The sequence below is a fragment of the Besnoitia besnoiti genome, chromosome III, assembly GCF_002563875.1.
Source record: "Besnoitia besnoiti strain Bb-Ger1 chromosome III, whole genome shotgun sequence".
Taxonomy (NCBI): Eukaryota; Apicomplexa; class Conoidasida; order Eucoccidiorida; family Sarcocystidae; genus Besnoitia; species Besnoitia besnoiti.
In genome coordinates this window covers 4380383-4398823 of record NC_042358.1, presented here as the reverse complement: position 1 = coordinate 4398823, position 18441 = coordinate 4380383, and the positions used below count along the sequence as shown (strand labels likewise).

The following is an 18441-nucleotide window of genomic DNA, read 5'->3' as shown; positions in this document are numbered from 1 at the left end:
CGCATCAAACATGGAAAAACCGGTACAGGTGCTTCATGAGAACAGCAGGGACGTCGTTGGTACCTGCGGCAGGGAGAAGGATACACGGTACTACACGTGACTCGAGCGCAGCTCGTCAGTATCGTCGACGCGCGCCCCCTGGTGACAATTTGGAAAAATTCTCCAGCGAGCAGGGTGATTCCACGTACGTGCCGCCCGGCTGCAAGCCCATCGCAGCCGAGTATGACTGTCACCGGCAACTAATGTCTCTGTGTGGTGCAACTCCACAGAGTGACGCCGGATTCGCAGGTGGCGCAACACGCCGTCACACTGTTCAACCAATATACGCACAACGTCGTGGCGTGATGTAATCCAGCCTGGAAGCCTCGGTGTTATTCGACATACTGCCATTGTGCTAGTCCATATGCGGGAGCAGCCACTGCTCAGGGGAATGTGGGGACTTCGTCTTGCTGGAAGTCATCGGGAGGAGGGCACGCCCGGCCTCAAACAGTCGCCTCTCCAATAGAAGAGAACAACCGTAGTGCGGCCTCAGGTAGAACACGGAATAACTGGTGGAAATTCAAGAAGCCTGTGATCAGCTGTCGCACGTTGGTGGGAACCGGCCTGTCTCGTCTGCAGTCTATGAAGGCGACTTGCTCGCCACGCTCCTTTACCCGGGCGAGGCGTTTCAACCGTTTCGAATTGGTAGCGTAACATGCCGCGTCTAGTCGCCATGGCAGCACGCCACACCACAACTTGTACAGAGTCACTCCCAGCGACCACGCGTCTACGTATTTACTTGCGAACAAAGGCGGTACCTCCACCCTCGCTGTCCACATGCCAGCCGCAAAGTACTCGTTTCGTTGGACCGCTCTCCAGGAAACTGCCGCTGCATCAGGGTCTGTATAAACAGCAGGTGTCAGACGTCTGAACGGCTCCCACTCTCTCACAACGGTGTCGAGATCTGCAAGAAACACTTCACCCGCTTGGCTAACGAGAAAATTTTCCATCTTTACATCACCGTGGATCAAGCCGTATTCATGCAGATTTGCCACCGCGGCTACCATCCCGTGAGTGAGGTGCAGCCGACCATCATCAGAAAGAACGCCAAGGTGTTGCGAGTAAACCACGCCATGGATGTCTGCTGCCATGAGGGGATAGAAAAAGACCACGTTCGAGCAGCACCGGTCCTCAGCCACAAGGAAAGCTTCAGGCGCGTCTGTGATGCGTCCGCCAAAGAGAGGGGGCGCCAGTCGTTCTTCTCGAAGGCGATCTCTGGGTATACCTCGAAAGAAACTAATGACATTCGTAATACGTGTCGTCTCCCTTCTAACGTGCAATCGTGTCGCTGCATCACGGGTCTGGAATGTACAGCGCGCCAGCAAAATCTTCATCGCGTATTTCGCGCTTCCATCTAATGTGGCGACTGCGAATACTGCGCCGTATGTACCTGCTCCAAGAAACCCTCCTTTCTGGATCTTGAGCACCCCTGCTGGTGCCACACCCCTATACCGCTGTTCCATAAACATTCTCACCTGCAATACGGGTCGCGTGCCTAGAACCGTGTCTATCGCGGTGGCAATGTGGGATACCGGATACGTGAGCTGCATGATACGTTGAAACTGAGCCTGCGCGCGGCCCGCCACCTCCGCAGCTCCTCTGTCAATTCTCAAAGAAGGTTCACGACGTATACCCGCGACGAGGTGGCGCAGGCGTCGAAAAAAGAAGGAAGTCTTCTTTATGCCATGGGGGAGCACTGGTCGTCGCCTTGGCGCGTCCGCCCCTCTGAAGTCTGCAGTACTGCTCGAAGGTTTTACAGGCTCTCGAGCAGCGGGCAACGCGAGTGGCCACAACGCGCGAGGGCCCACGTCGACAGGATCGTCCGCCGTCCTTCTCACAGCATCCGCTTGGGCGTCTGACATCAGGCCAGACGACGCGAAAGACGCGAGTATGATTGTAAAGCAATATACTCGTAAACACACCATAGTGGAGGCATTCCGGACTCACTCTGCGAACAGGCGTCATGGCACCATAGCCACGAAATGAACCGCAGTGAGAGACGGACTACTAGTCTTGCCCCGGTCTCTACAGGAACGATAACGGGACGCACATGCGTAGCACGCCCTACGCGAGTCAAATTACTACCCCATCCACCACATTTCAGCGGCAGCCACCGTTGAGCACCACCGCATCCTTGAGAGCCATACTGACGTCGCTGTCTAATTCCTACCCTATCTCGTCGATTTGCGGATACGCCTCTGCGAAGAGTTGATCCGGAGCCTTTGGAGGCGCCATTCTCTAATGGCGAGTCTTTCGCCCCTACCCACCCAACAATCGCACGCATGGGTTCACCGCAGACAGCTGACCGCATCCGCGGTCGTGGTGGGAATCAGCCGCTGCTTCTATCATCGGCACACAGTGTCGCGAGCACTGCCACGTGCTACGTAGCCGGTGTCTCTCTGAACCGCGATCCGTAGTGTCCATAAACAACGCGTGCAAAACGATATGCCGACCGTACCGCTGACGGTGGTCGGCAGCGCTGGTGGTGCACTGCTCGCCACCGACCAGGGTACCAAGACAGCAACAGCCACACGCTGTCTCGCCGCGAACAAGCCACCAATTCCAAGGGATGTGTCTGTCCATGGATGCACACTGGAGCATGTCTCAGGGGCACACGCTATCACCAACTGAGTTGCCGGTGGCTTGTCTGTGGCCACACTGGCCTCTGCGCGACTGGACGATGGACGACGCGGGCGGTCGCTCGTCTCGTCCCGCGGGATGCCGAGCCACAGCCATACTGGCGACAACGGCAGGCCCCGCTAGCACTGGTACTCGGCGCAGGCCCGTATTCTCTCTCATGCTCACACAGCAACGATTAATTCGCTAAATGCACGCGTGTCCTTAACTACTAAGGCATTCTGGTGCCTCGCTGCATGTCCAGCCGGGCGTTGTGCAAGCCCGACCTGTCCTGTGCCGTAAACCTCCCGCGCCCTGTAGTCGAGGGAGTCGAGACCCGAGTCAGCTCGACCCTCATGCGTTACGGCACAACGAGCAGCTGGACACATGCGAGGGCCTGGAACATTATCTCGAGAGTCTACGCTGAAACCACTGCCATGCGCAAGGGTCAAGCAAAGAGAGTCGCCATCGCTCTTGGTGGAATCCCGACAGCGGGCCGCGGCTCGAGAGATCCCGTACCGGATAGGTGTCAAGGTGGCGTGCGGTGATACCTCTCAGGTACGGGATCTCACAGGCAGGAACCTCAGCCTGCGCTGCACGAGAGCACGACAGGAGAGGAGCTGCGGCTCAGTCGCGAGCCAACCGTAGTGTCGTTGACGTGAGACCAAAAGTCGTGCTAGCGTTTCGGACCAGTGTGTGCCCCTTCCAGTGCCGCTTCTTGCGCACACAGTACACACAGTCAGGTGCTCTACAGCCAACGCAGAGCCGGCAAATACCCCCAGAGGTCTAGCTTATTCTAGGGCGACGGAGCGGCTTCACCACACATGCGCATCTTACTCCCCTGTTCCGGTCAATATATCCTCTGAGCACCAATTTCAGCTTTCACAAGCCGCGAGAAGTGTTCAGCTTGTTTCGAGCCAGGGTACCGCCTCTCGCGAACGTGAGAAAGACCTGTTGCGTGGCGGTCGCTTTGTTCGCACACGACTCGCGTCCAGCAAGTTGCTCTCACTCAGGACCCTGCGATTCCTGAAACCGTGGGCTCGACAGGCGGAGCGCCGAGCGTCCGTAAGTGAGGCTGAACAGCGGCGAACAAGGCGAATGCGGAAGAGGAAAGCCGGGCGCCCTGCTGTGGCCAGCGGCATGGGCGAAGCAGCCGCCCTCGACCAGTGCTTGATTCCTCAACCTCGCCGGATTGGAGCGCTAAGGCGCACAGGCCTCAGTTGGGCAGGCGCCCATCAGGGTTGCCCCTCCCATCGACGCGGTACTCGCATTTAAGGAGTTGGAGTCGTCACACACACGCTCACCCTGACAAGACCGACGCGACAGCCTCACGACTGACCCACACGCGATGCAACTCTGACAAGAAACGTACAACACGTAAAATACCTCCCCACAGCATACGCTAGTTTCGCAGAGGCACCGCCCCAGCCTAGCAATAACAGGATTCTCCGCTCAGCAAGAGTTTCTGAAGAAACACAGCCACTGAAGTGAAATCTGGCAATCAAGAGGGCAGGTGAGTGCCTGTGCCCATATAGTCCACCACTTCCATGCTGACGCGCGTTCTGCGAATAGCATCGCTTGCGGGTGTGTGTACCTTATGTGCGGTCTTCATTACCGCATTCAATAGTTTGCGACATGTCACGATCTGCTCGAACCCAGGACGCAGTCGCCCTTGACATGCGGTGCATAGCTCTGGTCGCTCTTGCAGCCTACCAGAAGCACTACCGCCCCGCGCCAGCCTAAGGGTACGGCCCTTGCTCTCTGGAGGCTTCTTCACTGCTGTTTGGTCTTCCACGCGTCACCCTCGTCTCGCCTCGTTGCCAAGTGAGGTGTTGCAGGTGCCCCTCCAATCAAAGTTCTGAGTGCGCCAGTTCCGCTTCTCCACTCCCATGCAGCTCGGTTGCTAGTGTTCGTCGCTTCTTTTCCCTCGAGCCATCCCATCCCCCCTGTCGCACGCCATGCTGCACCAGACACGTGGGTGTGCTAGTGTCTGCCTGTTGCCCTGCGGGTCCTGGCTGATCCGGCTTGGAGCAGGGAGCTTGCCGTCGCACGGTGAACGAAACAATAAACCCGCAGAGCATCAGAGGGCATGCAAGTAGCACAGCCGGCCAAACCATCCATGCAACTACCATCTCCCACCACGAAGCCGGGTCTGCCACGAGGGCCGGCGTTTGAGTCTCTAGTACGGAGAAGTCCTGGAAAACCCCCGCTGAAAGCCCATGACGTGACAAGGCAAAGTCTCTGACTTGGGCTTCACCGTCCTTCAAGTGGGCGCGAGCTGTCGACGGAGACGATGGAAATCGCTGTCGGGTCGCGAGCGCTACCGCGCCGGAACTCGCGTCCACAATTCGGACTTCGAGGTCGATGGACACAACTGATGACAGCGTAGAGCAGCAACAGCAGAGGCACTCGAGGTGCTGAAGCGCCGCGCGGCACGGTCGCTGGAACGAGGAAAGGTGACATGGTCGCGACACATGCAACGGAGCGATGATGACACCACGCACGCGTGGCTAAGCAGCCAAACGTCCGATTGGGGACAGGCGATGGTTGAGGATCTGCGTCCACACATGACTGTAGACGAGAGGAGGCTGCTCGCAACGAGCGATGACAAGGGATCCAACGCTAGTTCCTCAGATGCGAAGTGCATGTCCGGTTCGCCGTGTTTCTTTATAAATTTCGCGCTTGGAAATGTGAGCTCTGCACATTCAATTTCTATATAGTTGGTGTCTTGGTCTTTCTCGAGAAGCGTTATCCCGGCTTTCGCAGTGTCCTCCTCTACCTTCGACGGCTACGTGTCAACGTCAAAATGCTCTCCGACTGTATCGAAGTTCCCTCTACTACAATTCCACGCGGGGCAACCTATGTATCAGGCGCGTAGCGGCGTGCGCGAGTCGTCAGCCTGCATATTTCCTGACGCAGTCCGAGAGGGGCCGTGAGCCTCTACGTTGCCGCACGGCGCGGCTCAGGTGCATCGCCCCTGCCGCAGAGTCCCCCGGAGGGGAGTCGACGGCAAACGAGCCTGTGAAGTGGAGTGCGGAGCAGTGGATCGGTGCTCAGCCCATACACGACCAACCCGTGGAGCCACCAAGTAACGCTGAGGCATCCTGTGATCTGCGGCCTGGCCCTGTGCACACCGGTGTATACACCCACTCACACTGCTGTGGGGCCATATCAATGATGCATCTCTTTGTTCCTCCTCCGGTATGTGATGCTGGCTGCCGCTTCAAAGGTAGGTCGCCCGTCAAGTTTGGATGTGTCTGAGCTCTCAAGTCCCGTGAAGTTGCAGCCTCCTATCCGCCGTGCCACCTGCACGGAAAGAACGGCGCTTCCTCTAACGGGGCTTCCTGCGGTAGTCGCTACCTATCTGAAGACTGCGAGTGTACGTACCCGGACCTTTGCCGCGGAGTATATCTGCACTGGACGGGATTTCTTCACCTCGTTCGTTGAGGTAGCGGAAGTTGATGACCCCGAAATTCCGCTGTACAAACACGTCACTCGGCTCCCTTCGGTGCTTGCTGTAGTATGGAAGGAGGGCGCGCTCGATGAGAAATCGCTTCCAAAAGGAGTCGCCTGCCGTGTGAGTCATGCCGCTGCTTGTGACCTCCAGGACATTCGTCTGAGGCAAGTTACAGACAGGACAGCGACACACCAGCAAACGGCAGCATTCATGCCCTGGCCATCTGATCTGGAACTAGGCGCCAGTCGACCCACTATCGTGCGTGTGGTCGCTTCTCCCGCAGCCTCATAAACAAACATTTGAACGGGCACACCAGACGCACACGGGGCGACTTCGACGCCCTCATGGACTGGTGGCGCATTCATGTATACCTGGGTGTGTAAAGTGACTCGCAACGATACGTCGGTATGATTGGCTACCATGCGGAGTCCACAACGTCGGTATGCGCACGGATGCTGAATATACATTAGAAAAAGCAGGTAGGCCTGCAGATACAGCTGGTTGGCTCGTCCGTCAACCGGCTCATCCCCTCCTGGGCTCAGCGGCTGCAGCGCTGGCTGAACACTCGCGTACATTGTCTCCGGATATCTCGCCAAAGTGTACGTCGCCAGAGAGGAGAACGAGGCCGGCGGGCCGGCTCCGCCGCAGCAGACTGAAGAGCCTTTCACGGGCGCGGGGAAAATGACCCCAGCTCTCCACCAGTGGAAGAGTCGTCGTCACCTGAACAGAGCGTCGGAGCGTGTCTTACTGGAATGGGCAGTTCGTGAGCTACACGCTTTGGCACCGTGCGTATTCGCACATCAGAAAAAACTCGCCACCTCGTGTGTATACGTCCAAGGTGTGCGCGTGGCTCAGCGACAGGTACTTGCCTACGCATAGGCAACGAGCTGTAGAACACACGAAGTCTTTCGTCCTGCGGAACAACGGCAACGTGGTACGTCGACCTCTTCGCCACGCTTGCGACAGACGGATACCGCTGGAAACGGCATCGTATCCGGAACCGCAATTGATGGCGCCCACACTCGAGTACGGCAAGTGTTTAAGTCTGTCTTCGTCCGGCCCTTCGGTCCCACCTGGATCGAAGAGACGAGAATGTGCACAGACGCCGTCGAGTTCGTTAGCTGCTTCTCGAGCCACTGCCACTGCGCCTCGCCAAGTAAGTCGCCATCGTAGCTTCCGCCCAGCCTGGAACAGAAAATGTAAAAAGCACATACAGCGAATCCACGCGGGCCTCAAAGTGGAGTGCATGTCCGCGGAAGGCGATGCAGAGCCTTCCGCTCGTTGGTGCGTCCGCTTTTCTTTTCAGTGCACACCGCATTCGCCAGCTGGCCTCTCCATCGCGGCAAAAGCACTGAATAAGATAAACGAGGCATTTCCCTTCCTGCTTTGGCACTGCGTCAAGCTCCGTTTCCGCGCTGGCGTACATGATCTCTGGCACATGGCCGCTGCCATCACTCTCGTGTTGACAGTCATTCAATGCGACTCACTTGGAGCCAAGATCAGCACGGGCATCTGAAGCCAGCACGAGACGACATCACGGTTCTTTCCACATCCCTTCAAACAACGCAGAGTCCGCTGCGTCCGGCTGCGGCAGCATGTCTGCGAGTGGTGGTGCAAGCCCTCAGCAGGATGCCCGGTCTCTCTCTGCTGCACAATCCGCCTGGTGCGAGCGCCAGACCACCGGCGTCCGCTGACCGGGCTTCCGGTGGTCAGCAGCCACAGAAAACCACAGGGACTCACGCAAAGAGATGACAGAGCGTCCTTGTGGTCGCAGCCACTAAAGAAAACAAGCTCGAGTTCGCGATCATGCCTGTGAAAAAGACACCGCAAAGCAGGGGAACACGGACTCTTTGGTGTTCACGCCAGCGGCGTGAGCTGCCTCACGCAGCGGACGCGAACGTCACGGGAACAGGCGCCGTCGCTCGCCTAGCCGTAGTCCACTTCATGGCATTAAAACGGAGAGGAGGAACTAGAGAAAACACTGTCAACCGCACTGCTACGCAAGGCGTACAGGGGAGACAGGACGCGAAATGCGGACCCGAGGGTAAAACAAAAGGAACAGAGAGGTCGATGGACCTTGACGCGGCAGAAGCAAGTGTTACGCTTACCAGAACCGCGCAGAGGGCTCCATACAAACCAGTTCAGGGTAATGCTGAGTTACAGCAGTGGATAACAAGCAAGAAGCCGTTCGAAGAAAGGCTCCTCAGCGTGGGCGTCACCTACCTGCGCTGGGGATGAAGTGGTTATCCCGTTCGTGGCGCGTGTCGAGCAAGATGAGCTTAACTTCCGTCCCTTCTACAAAACGCGGGTTTGTCGCCCTCGCTCTCGGTCTCCCATCTCTCTGTGTCTCTGTCGCTGCCGTCGAGTCGTTCTCTTCTGCTTCCCTCCACGCGTCCTCTCTCTCCGTGGTTTGTTCACGTGCGCCCGCTTCTGTTTCTTCGTTCCGTGCATCACTCTCGCCTGTCTGTTGCTCTGTCTGTCTCAGCGGAGCGTGGTCACTCGCCGAGCCCGTAGTCACTGGTACACCGAAGACGTGGGACGAGTAAACGCCCTGTCGACCCCTGCGTCGAGGGGAGTGCGGAGGAACGTCCACGAAATCGAGGAATGCTTCTCGAAGGGCTTCGCGATTTTTTTGGTACTTGCCTCCATCGTTCATGCCTACACACAGAAACCTCGCAGAGCAGGGCGCGCGGGCTTCCAAAGCCCTGGCGCGTGCTCGCACTGTCTGTGCGCGCACCCCCCGGCTCCGCAAGTCCACAAAACGGCAAGATACGGCCGGCTACCAACCGGTCAGATGTCTCCTGGAAGACGCACCCTTCGCCGGTGCTGAAGACGCGAAACAGAATCGTGTCAAACTGGCGCTGAAGACCCGCGCATGCGCACCTCACCCCCCCCCTTGCCCTACAGTGCTTGCGCACACAGCGGCGTTCAGTGGCTTCCCTGATTGGCTGGCGAGCCCGACCGTGAGCCGCACGCGCAAGAAGATTCCACCAGAACTAACCGTAGTCGTGGTCATCCCAGGTGCCGTCTAGAAACGGGACGGAGCGGCGAAATGCTTCGTAGGCAGGCACGCGCTTCACCTGATCCAGCGCCTCGCGAACGGAGGCGACGTCGTGGGCGCCTACAGGGGCAAAGCCACAGTCCACGCGGAGAGGAAAGCAGCAAGAGGCGCAGATGAACGGAGGCGAGCCGGCAGCGAAGTGAGCGCAGATGCGGGAAACGACAGCCAGCGAAGTCAGTCCAGAGCTGAATAGCCACAGGAGCGAACGCCGAAGCCTGCGGGTGTGAAAGGACGGAGATCTATTCTTCTAGGCAGAGACACCGAGGCGCGACGAGGGCGTGGCGGCGCCCGCAGCGGGGCGCTCAGCCGGGAAACGGGGACGATCGATACAGCTTAGACACACGCGCGGCTCCGAAGAGACCCCGCAGACCAGGCCGCCGGAAGGGAGCAGTAACACTGACAGCAAGAGGGAAACGGCGAGAAGGGCACAACGGGGAGAAAAGATACAGAGCTGCAAGCGTGTGCACCTTACGCGAGTATCCGGCATCTCCCATCCAGATCCAAGCCGTCGGGTCTTGCTCTTTGACGCGGTCCCACACTTGGTTCTCCATCGCTCTGAGCTCTCGGCGTATTTCTTCCTCTGCTGCGACGCGCCGATCCTCCGAGAGGAACAGAGAAGACAGAGGAGACAGCAGCGTCTTCCTCTGCTCATGCGTCATGTAGCACGACCCGAACGCGAGCCGGTGCAAGGGAAACGCCTGGACGCTGTCGGGCTCCGACAGGGGCCGGCGCGCACACGAGGAGACAGGCGCAGGCGAGGAGACAGGCTGGGCGTCCGCCTCAGGGACTCTGCCAACATCTCCAGGTCGAGCTAGGGCGGTGGCAAAAAGCTGCGCAGCGCTCGGCGAACCAGCCAGGAAAGGATGCAGGGGAGAAAAGCCGCTCACGACTAGGGAGACCAGCAGTGAAAAGAAACGCATCAGGCGCCGCCGCAAAGCCACGTTCCTTCTGCACAAGGCACGTCGCTGAGCCCCTTGCATGAGATCAAGGAACAAAGCTCGCGCCCGGCAACGCGCCGGAGCGCCCCGCAAGTCAGCTCCCATCTTGAGGCCGCAGTCGCAGGCGTCGCAAGTGGAGCCAAGACTCGTCAAGTGCAGTCTGACGCCCTCAGAAATGGACACGCATTGCTACGGGGTGTAGTGGCCTGAGACAGGAGAGTGCAAAGGAGCACGTGGGACGGGCGGGCGGAGACAGAGAAGGCGAGAAAACGGACAGGACACTTGAAAGGCAGCACAGAGCTGTCGAATCGAGGCGAACTACGTTTTGAGAATGCAGCCGTCGCGTAACTCTGCGGGCGAGAGCGCGAGGGAGAACGGGCTAGACTGGAGCAAGGAAGCGGCTCAGGACGGCAAAGAGCGAGCCCAGCGGCAAATAGGGAAACTCGAGGGTGAGGAGGGAAGCAAGACGTGGAAGAAACGTGAGTGGTTTCAAGAGCGGCGGCACGAGCCCTCTTGACCGACGTGAGTTGGTGCGGAGAATTGGAGAGATTCAACGACGCCGAAATGCGGCGAGGAATGACGCAGGGGAACGACAAGTTGCGAGAAAGGAACCTCACTCATTCTTGTGTATGTCTGCGGTATCTGCCTCCTACTGGAGCCTTGCGAGTACGCGGCGGACAGGAGGAACCGAGCCGCGAAGACGGTTAGAGGGAGATCTACACGACTTTTCCCCACTTCCTTCGGTTATATTAGCGGTGCTGGGCAAATTCAGAGAAAGGAAGAACGGTTGCACGGCGGAGACTCTCCTAGAGCATCCGCGCGGGCACACATTCTTCTTGCTGCATTCTCCAGGGCTCACTCACGACAGCACCGCAATAGCGGAAGGACGGAATCGCACGGGGAAGGCGGCTTCAGTGCGACATCTCTGACCGAAATATTCTCCTTAACGTCTGCGAAAAACTCGAGAAGAAGCAAACGCTGTCGCGGGAAAAAAAGTGCGAGGGCGGGTCGCCTGGTTGGAACTCGCAACTCGCGCGGCGCGGGAGCTGACGCATCATTCGTCCGAAAAATGACTTTGCGGCTACACAAAGAGCCCACTTCAAATCAAGTTAACGGGAAGTTCACACTGCTTGATCCAGCGGAGAGACCTCTGTCTCTGTTGAAAGAAGAGTGACGCAAGCATGTGGCAAGTCGCGGCTGGAAGCGCACACAAGACAAGGCAACGCGAGAGACACGCGTCGCCTGAGCGTGATGGACGAGGGATGGAGCCGCGGACGCAGCACTCAGGAAGAAAAGACAGTAGCTCTCCTGACGGTAAACCGCGGGGAGACGTCGAACTAGAGATATCCTTGCCTGCTGAAAAAGGAAGCGACCACAGGATATCTTGAAGTGGCCTGATTTCCCAGCTGGCAGCCACATGCTCCCGCTAGTCTCAGTGAGAGAGCGAGCTGCTCCTCGCCAGGCTTCGGACGGCTCGGGCGCCATCAACCGTCTTCAACGCTTCGCCGGCATCAGGCGCTGTCTCGTCCAGAGTTGTCTCAAGGAACACCGCCTTGCAGGGTCTCTCTTCTGCAGTCCTGTCGTCTACCAGCTTTTTGCCGTCGCCTGCCAGTCGTAGTGCTGCCGCGAGTCTGGAAGCCGATCTCCAGGAAGGCGTGTGCTACTAGGGGCTGGGAGGACGGGCAGCGCGCAGGTGTCTCACAGCTCAGAAACGCTTCGCTAGCGGATTGCGCCAGGCCTGCCAAGGAAGGAGGCTGGTGTGGCGAATCAGTTCAGGCACATCGCCCGAGTGCCAGCTAGTCGGACGCTCCTGCCGCTTTCTTTTGCCTGTGTGCGTGGGCACTCCGAGGTCTGAGCCTCTCCTGCTGGGGCCAAGCCAGCTCTGCAAACGATGCTCCATCACGGCGGTCCCATTCGCCGACCATGCCTAAAGCGAATGATGTAATGACATGAGACACTCAGGAGGCGCTCTTGAGGAGACGCCGACATGGCCGCAGTACAAGTTGTCCCTCCAGTTAGCGAGGTTGTCTTCAGCTCGGCGCACCGAGAGTCATGTCACGGGCTTCTATAGTAACTAGGCGGCAACAGACTTGTACGAGACAGGGAAGCAACAGCTGGACCGAGCACTTCTCGGATCAGGGTTGAAGGATGGCGTCTTCTTGATTATCAGTGCGAAGGCTATTCCGTAAGGACTCGCTTGTTTCATGGTACATGAGTGCTCAGTGAGGAAGGAGCCCGGGGCTGCGAGGCTCGCGCTCCTCAGAACCCTAAACCCTAGACTGGCGTATCCATTTCCAATTGGTCGCCCGCAGGGCGAGACAGGATTGCCGCAAACAGTCAATTGTGTCTCCAGTGGGCGTTGCACCGGCGCGGTCCTATCGGGGTATCAGCTAAGTGAATAAAAAACAACCATCCTCGTATGCCTGGGGTGGGGAGTCCGCGGGCTCGTAGACAGGAAGTGGGCCTCTCACCAGGTTCGGCATTTCCCGAAAGCGAGCCCGTTCTGCGTGTATCCTCGCGGCCATACACAAAGGAGGAGTGACACCTGTTTACGCTGGGTGTGACCATGGCCTGACTCGCGGGTCCTCCGACGACCGACACTGTCTTCATAACGTCGGCTGCTTCGTCACAAAGATCGCCATGAGGCTATCACCAGGAGCCAAGCAGAACCCGCCACAGCTGGATTCTACGGAAGATGGAACGTATCGATCCTTTCAATACGCGTCCCAGTTCTCGCAGAGCTCAACAACGTAGTGATGTGACGCGTGAGGCAGTGCGAGGTGGCTCAGCGATCACTACAAATACAGCTGTCGTACCAGCACATATGGTGCAGCTACATGGCGCTATCCTCACTCGTGTAGGTCTTCGCACACATGAATCAGCTCGAGACTTGTGCAAGCAATGGCTGAGCTTGGCGAAAGTCCGTGTGGTGCGGCGAGCAACCGATCGGTGCTTTGAACGATCGTGTACGGAGGTCGGGACCAGAATAGATAGAGCCCGTCTGAAACCTCGTTGGGCTTCACCGTACGCCAACGTCTTCGTTCAGAGGTCTATGTGACGAAGGCAAAGCTGGAAAAACAATGGATTCGCAACGGAAGTCATCGCACAACCGAACCTCTCTGCGCCGCTTTTTCAAGTCCACATGCTTCTCTCCTTCGCGTGCGTCAAAGGCAACGGCGATCGCTTGCCGCTCGCCGCAGAAACATCTGCTACGACGGCTGTCCAGCCCTCGGCTTGAGGGGCGCTCTTAATGGCGTAAAGGAGTGAAACTCCTACAAATGCAATTCGAAGAAGAAACTGGAGTCTGTGGGGGCGTCTGCCTCCTCTGCTTTGTCTCCACCGTCGTCCTCCTTTGGATACTCTTCCTCCACACGCAGAAAAGACGTCCCATTCCTCTCCTCTCTGTCTGCTGCCTTCACGGAGCTCCCCATGTCTCTCTCGCCTGAAGCGTCACACCCTGATTCTTGCTCAGCACTTCCCTGTAGGGCCTTTTTCGCGGGTCCTGTGTCGCGTCGGTTCCTTGCCCTGCTGTTCAACTGCGCACTCTCCTGTTGCCGCGCGCCTTGCGGCTCGCTACTCTGTCGACCTCCCTGGACTGCGGGTGGTTTCTCACTGGTCGCGCGCACGTGTACTGCCTTGGGTTCGTCTCCTCCGTTGGCGCTGGCGGCTTCATCTGCGTCGTCTGGTTCCTCTTCGGAAGCCTCGTAGATCGCTCTTTCTTCGTCTGCATCGTCTTCCTCCCCTCCCTCAGTCGCCCCTTCTTCGCCCGCTGCAGACTCGCGTGTGAGTCGCGCTTCCACTTGAGTGGTCAGAGCCCCGAGCGCCAGGGCGACTCTGTCTTCTGCGTTGCCTTTGTCTCTCTCTGCCGCGCGCGAGGAGTCTTCCTGCACGTCCTCCTCCTCCTTGTCCTCATATGCAGTCAGAAAGCGGAGGCGGCTGGGGCTCCACCGAGAGCAGTCAGTGTAGCAGCAGTACGGAGCCTGTGCGGCGGCTTCTTCTTCCTCGCTTGTGCTAAGGAATTCGACTGCACAGTCCTCGTCTTCGCTACCTTCCGTCCCATCTCCGCATCTGTCTTGTCCCCCTTCGTCGGCGCATCCAGTCTCGCGGCGTGGATCCTTCGTTCTTTGGGTTTCGCGCCCCGCGGGCTCGAGCTCGCGGGTCACTCGTCCCGGCTGGTCCGGCGGCCGGGCGTCGGGCCTCGGGGCACACGGCGCGCCTCGCTTCCTCTCTCTGCGAGGAACCCAAGTGGCGAGAAGCGTCTCCGCTGAATCCTCCTCCGTGAGGCCCGCTTGGCAGTCAGGTGACTCCGTTCGCGCCAGCAGGCGCTGCGCACAAGCCCGAAAGAGAGAAAAGCTCTTCTCCTGGAGAACCCTGGAGAGCGCCGTCTCAGGTCGCGCTAGACACGCAGCGGCCACCGCAATCACTCTTAGCCGAAACAGAGCCAGCGACTGGCTGAGCGACGCCTCTGCGTCCTCCTCGCGGAGACCCGTCGCGGGCAGCTCAGCCAGGATCTGTGCGCAGTGCAAGGTGACGGCAGAGCCCACGACCCGCCAGGCAGACGCGAGGCGCTGCTGAGCGGCGATAAACACGGTGCCCAGATCACACGCTCTTCGGCTAGAGGTCGCGGGCCTCCCGGCCTCTGCCCGGCCTCCCTGACCGGGCGGGGATGCGGAAGCATGGCACCGTGTCTCTGCGTCTGTGCTCTCAGAAGCGGCGTTGCAACTGCGTCCGCTCTCTCCGCTCAGTGTTTGTCGGCCTTCGAAACCGAGACACGAGGCAGCACCGTCCTCGTCATCGTCCTTCTGCTCTGCCTCTCCAGGGCACGAGGCGACGGGCAACGCGCTGCCGCGCCTGCCCGTGCTGCCCGAGAACATGCATTCGGCTTCCTCGTCCTCGAGGGCGAAAGAGTGGTGATGCACATAATGGTGGAGGACCGCCATAACGCCAAGAGAAGAGATTCCTGTCGAAAGATCCCTCAAATATGCAGATGAAGACGAAGGAGAAGTCGAAGCAGAGGAGGAGGCACAGGGTAGCTGTGGTATTGTAGACGGCGTAGTAAATGCCCCAGTCAAGAGCGGCAACCAGGACAGCAAGTTTCGACTCATTTGAATGTAGCTACACCGCCCACACTCTGCGACAGTCTGGCCTCCGTTTCCGGTCCCTCCCTGGCACATTCGCGAGTGGGAACGATCTCTGGAGCCGAAGCAGTGCGGCTGTGTATCTCTTCGTGGTGGCATGCGGCTGGTCGTCGTTGCTGGAGTGCACCTGAGAGGTTGCGGGGCTCGAGGCCATCCCCGCGAGTCGTCAACTGCGTCTTCGTCTGCATCCAACGAGTCATTTGTCAGCCTTTCCGTCGCTGGTTCACCATCACCGGATGTGATCCGGGACCGGAGTGAAGCGTCACGGCCCTCTCGCGCTTGCTTTTCTGGCGCTGCTGCGTGAGAGGAGGAAGCCTGGAGCAGTCGACGCCAGAGCCGCGCTCGGCGCACCGCCGCTTGGACGCGCCGAAGCAGATCGCCTCCACTGGCTGAGACCCCGAAAGGAACGTCTTCATCCGACGATGACGCCCTCCGCCGTTTCCGCGAGGGGGTGCTCGTCCGCGCAGGCGATGGGGCATGGCCGCTAGGAGACAGGGCAACGAACGCCGCGAGTGGCAACGGCAGTGTCGAGGACGAAGAGTCCAGTGAGGAGGGACTGTCCGCCGGGGGAGAGCGGGGCTCGAGGTTCCTCGACACCGCGCTGCCGCTGCCTGGACCTTTCTCCAGTTCCCATGAAGACCGGTTCGGCGAAAAGCCGGGGCTGGCCGCTGTAGACCGGGTTTCTGCGGCACTTTGGGGATCGGAGGCAAAACAGCGGGGGTCCATGTGAAGCAGAAGAAGAAAGAGCCGCGACAAGCAGTCGACGGCGAAAGCCGGAGACAGGAGAAGGAGGAGCTGGAGAAAGAAGGCCTGGAGAATCGGGTGAGAGGTTGCATCAAAGTTTGCCATGAGGCCCTCTACACAACAGGAAATAGACACCTCTTCGTCGACATCCGCTTCAAAGACCTGCTGCTGAAGCAGTGTGCGCACGCCCCAGCCTGCTCGGCCGATGCCGCCCGCCTGACTCCACTCGAGCAGTTCCGTTTCGTGGAGTTTCCGGGTCTTCCGAAGGGCCTTCTTTCCTCGCTGGGGGCCTCCGCGACCGCCCGCCGCGGCACACAGCGAACTCGCAGCTGTCCGCTCGAGCCTCTGGACCAGCTCACGAGCCATTCTGCGGGGAGTGCGCACACCTCGATTTGCAGCGTGAACTGCCGCCAGAGCGAGGGGGGCGGGTTCTTCCTGCCGATTCCCCGAGCAGAGAAAGTGCTCCAGCGAAGGCGCGCTCCTGCGCGCGGCTTCGTTTGCCTGCCGCAGCAGCGCGGGCAGCGGCCTGCTGTCTCGGATGAGCGCCGCTGCTGCCGTCACCCAGCAGGAGACGAGGTAGCCTGCAGCGCCACTGTGCGGCGCGTCGGTCTCCGCGGAGACGCCCAGAAGGCAATTCAGGCGCTCCAGTTGAGGCGCCCACCACAGCCGCAGAAGATGGTCTAGAGCAGCCAGGGCGCCTTCGCGAAGAAGCGAGAGCGCAGGAAGACTCTGGTGCGTCGCATCGTGGCGCATCTGCACCAGTTCCTGGTGCAGGCCGAGCTCGGCTGCCACCGATGCCACCGAGCGTGTCACGGACCGAGGCGCAGCGGAATCGACGAGGCGGTTCACTGCGCGTACGATGCTCATGGCGTACGCCAGGCGAAGCGCCGGACTAGAGAGCAACGCCTCGGAGCACAGCGAGGAGGCAGAGAAGGACGAGGAGACAGGGCAGAAGAGACGCTCGGAAGGCGACGGGCAACTGGGCGCGGAGGCGCACGCATGCGCTGTTGGCGGCGAGGGACCCGGAAGAAAGACAGGGTCCCTAAGGAGCACGTCGAGGAGAAGGCCAGTTGTCTCTACTGGCACTGGCAGGCGTCGGTCGCGCAGCCTCCACACCGCAATCTGCAAGGCAGCTTCTCCCCACCCGCGCCGCACAGACGTCAGAATGTCTGCTACTGGCTCTCCACTCACGCCGCCAGCACTCTGTTTGAAGTCCTCGCCTTCTTCCCCCGCAGATCGCTCGGCCACAGGCGCGTCAAACTTCGTCAGGGCGAGCCGCGGTTGGATGCCGCTTCTGTGTGCAGCGACTCCGTCGCTCTCCAGCGGGTTCACTAGGAGCTCAGCGACTGCGCGGAGCTGGCGCCAGTCTTTCCAGCACGCGGTTCGATTCCGCGTGCCCTTTCTCGTCCCTCCGTTTTCGCTTGCCATGAAATCGGCGACGCAGGCGCCCGTTTGACTCCACAGCTTCCTCCATCTCTCCAGGAGAGACGCTGGAGCCTCCGCCGGCTTCTCGGCATCCTTCTCCGTTTTCTCGGCTTCCCGTCTCTCCTGCGCGGCCTTCTTCGCCCTTGCCGCTGCGACAACCGCTCTCCGACACTTCACGCCATTTCGGGCACCGCGGCTCGCGGAGCCTTTTTTGGTCTGCGCTGGCGAAGGATTCTCAACTTTGTCCGACGACGCAGCCGACAACGAACTCCCGAGTGACCTTGGAGGCGCACTGGCGTCCTTCGAATCCATACTCGCTGTCCGCCCGCGCGCTGCGGCTCTCTCTGCTTTCTTGGCGAACGTCATTGGAAAGAACGGCAGGAGCCGCTAACGCGAGTCAGTGACGCAAGCCGGAACGAGCAAATCGGAAGATGCAGGCTCAGATGCGGCGACCCAACGCCGGGCGGCGGAAATCCTCCCATATGCGCTGAACATGAGGACAACGCAGGAGCAGCAAGGTCAACGCCGCTCAGAAGGGTTTATATCTGAGTCAGTGAGGAGAAGATCCTGGAAACTCTAAGGCTCTGACCCCGGATGAGTCAAGCCCCGTGTGGCATGCATCGATGGATACGGCAGTTACCAGAACTGCATGCGGCAGAATTGTGTTCAAGCAGCGAGACGACTTGAGAATCGGCGTAACACAAATGTAATGTCATAATGCTATCCACAATCCTCCATGCAGACTTTCCTTTAGGAGGGGAAATTGTGTGGTCGGCACTGTCTGCTGTGGCCAGTTGCTGCACCCTTCAAAGGCTCGAAGCTCAGACAAGTCACACGCATGTATTTTTGTTCCGGAACGGGCTGGGTGGGAAGGGTATCGAACGCGCACCGCTCTCAAGGCATTTTCGTTTTACTTGCAAAATATCTTGTGATTCTGGTTTTGATTGCGCCGTCTTTCTGTGCTGCGTGTGCTCGACTCAGGGACAGCAAGGAATACGGCACAGCAGATGTGTCGTTTCTGCA

General features: G+C 59.3%; 3 protein-coding genes across 3 annotated transcripts; all 3 read right to left on the bottom strand.

The window, feature by feature from the left end:
* Nucleotides 1-482: 482 nt before the first annotated feature.
* Nucleotides 483-1901, bottom strand: BESB_048870 (rhoptry kinase family protein ROP32; the record flags this gene model as incomplete). The annotated part of the gene is made up of 1 exon (XM_029363338.1): nucleotides 483-1901. The coding sequence occupies one exon, from the start codon at nucleotides 1899-1901 to the stop codon at nucleotides 483-485; it is 1419 nt and encodes a 472-aa protein (XP_029220704.1).
* A 2604-nt stretch (nucleotides 1902-4505) lies between these two features.
* BESB_048860 (phosphodiesterase/alkaline phosphatase D family protein) lies at nucleotides 4506-10216 on the bottom strand (the record flags this gene model as incomplete). The annotated part of the gene is made up of 8 exons (XM_029363337.1): nucleotides 4506-5029; nucleotides 6043-6271; nucleotides 6686-6832; nucleotides 7186-7297; nucleotides 7853-7922; nucleotides 8336-8770; nucleotides 9114-9233; nucleotides 9646-10216. The coding sequence occupies 8 exons, from the start codon at nucleotides 10214-10216 to the stop codon at nucleotides 4506-4508; spliced, it is 2208 nt and encodes a 735-aa protein (XP_029220703.1).
* A 3167-nt stretch (nucleotides 10217-13383) lies between these two features.
* Nucleotides 13384-17784, bottom strand: BESB_048850 (uncharacterized protein; the record flags this gene model as incomplete). Its single annotated transcript, XM_029363336.1, has 1 exon — nucleotides 13384-17784. The coding sequence occupies one exon, from the start codon at nucleotides 17782-17784 to the stop codon at nucleotides 13384-13386; it is 4401 nt and encodes a 1466-aa protein (XP_029220702.1).
* Between the last annotated feature and the right edge of the window lie 657 nt (nucleotides 17785-18441).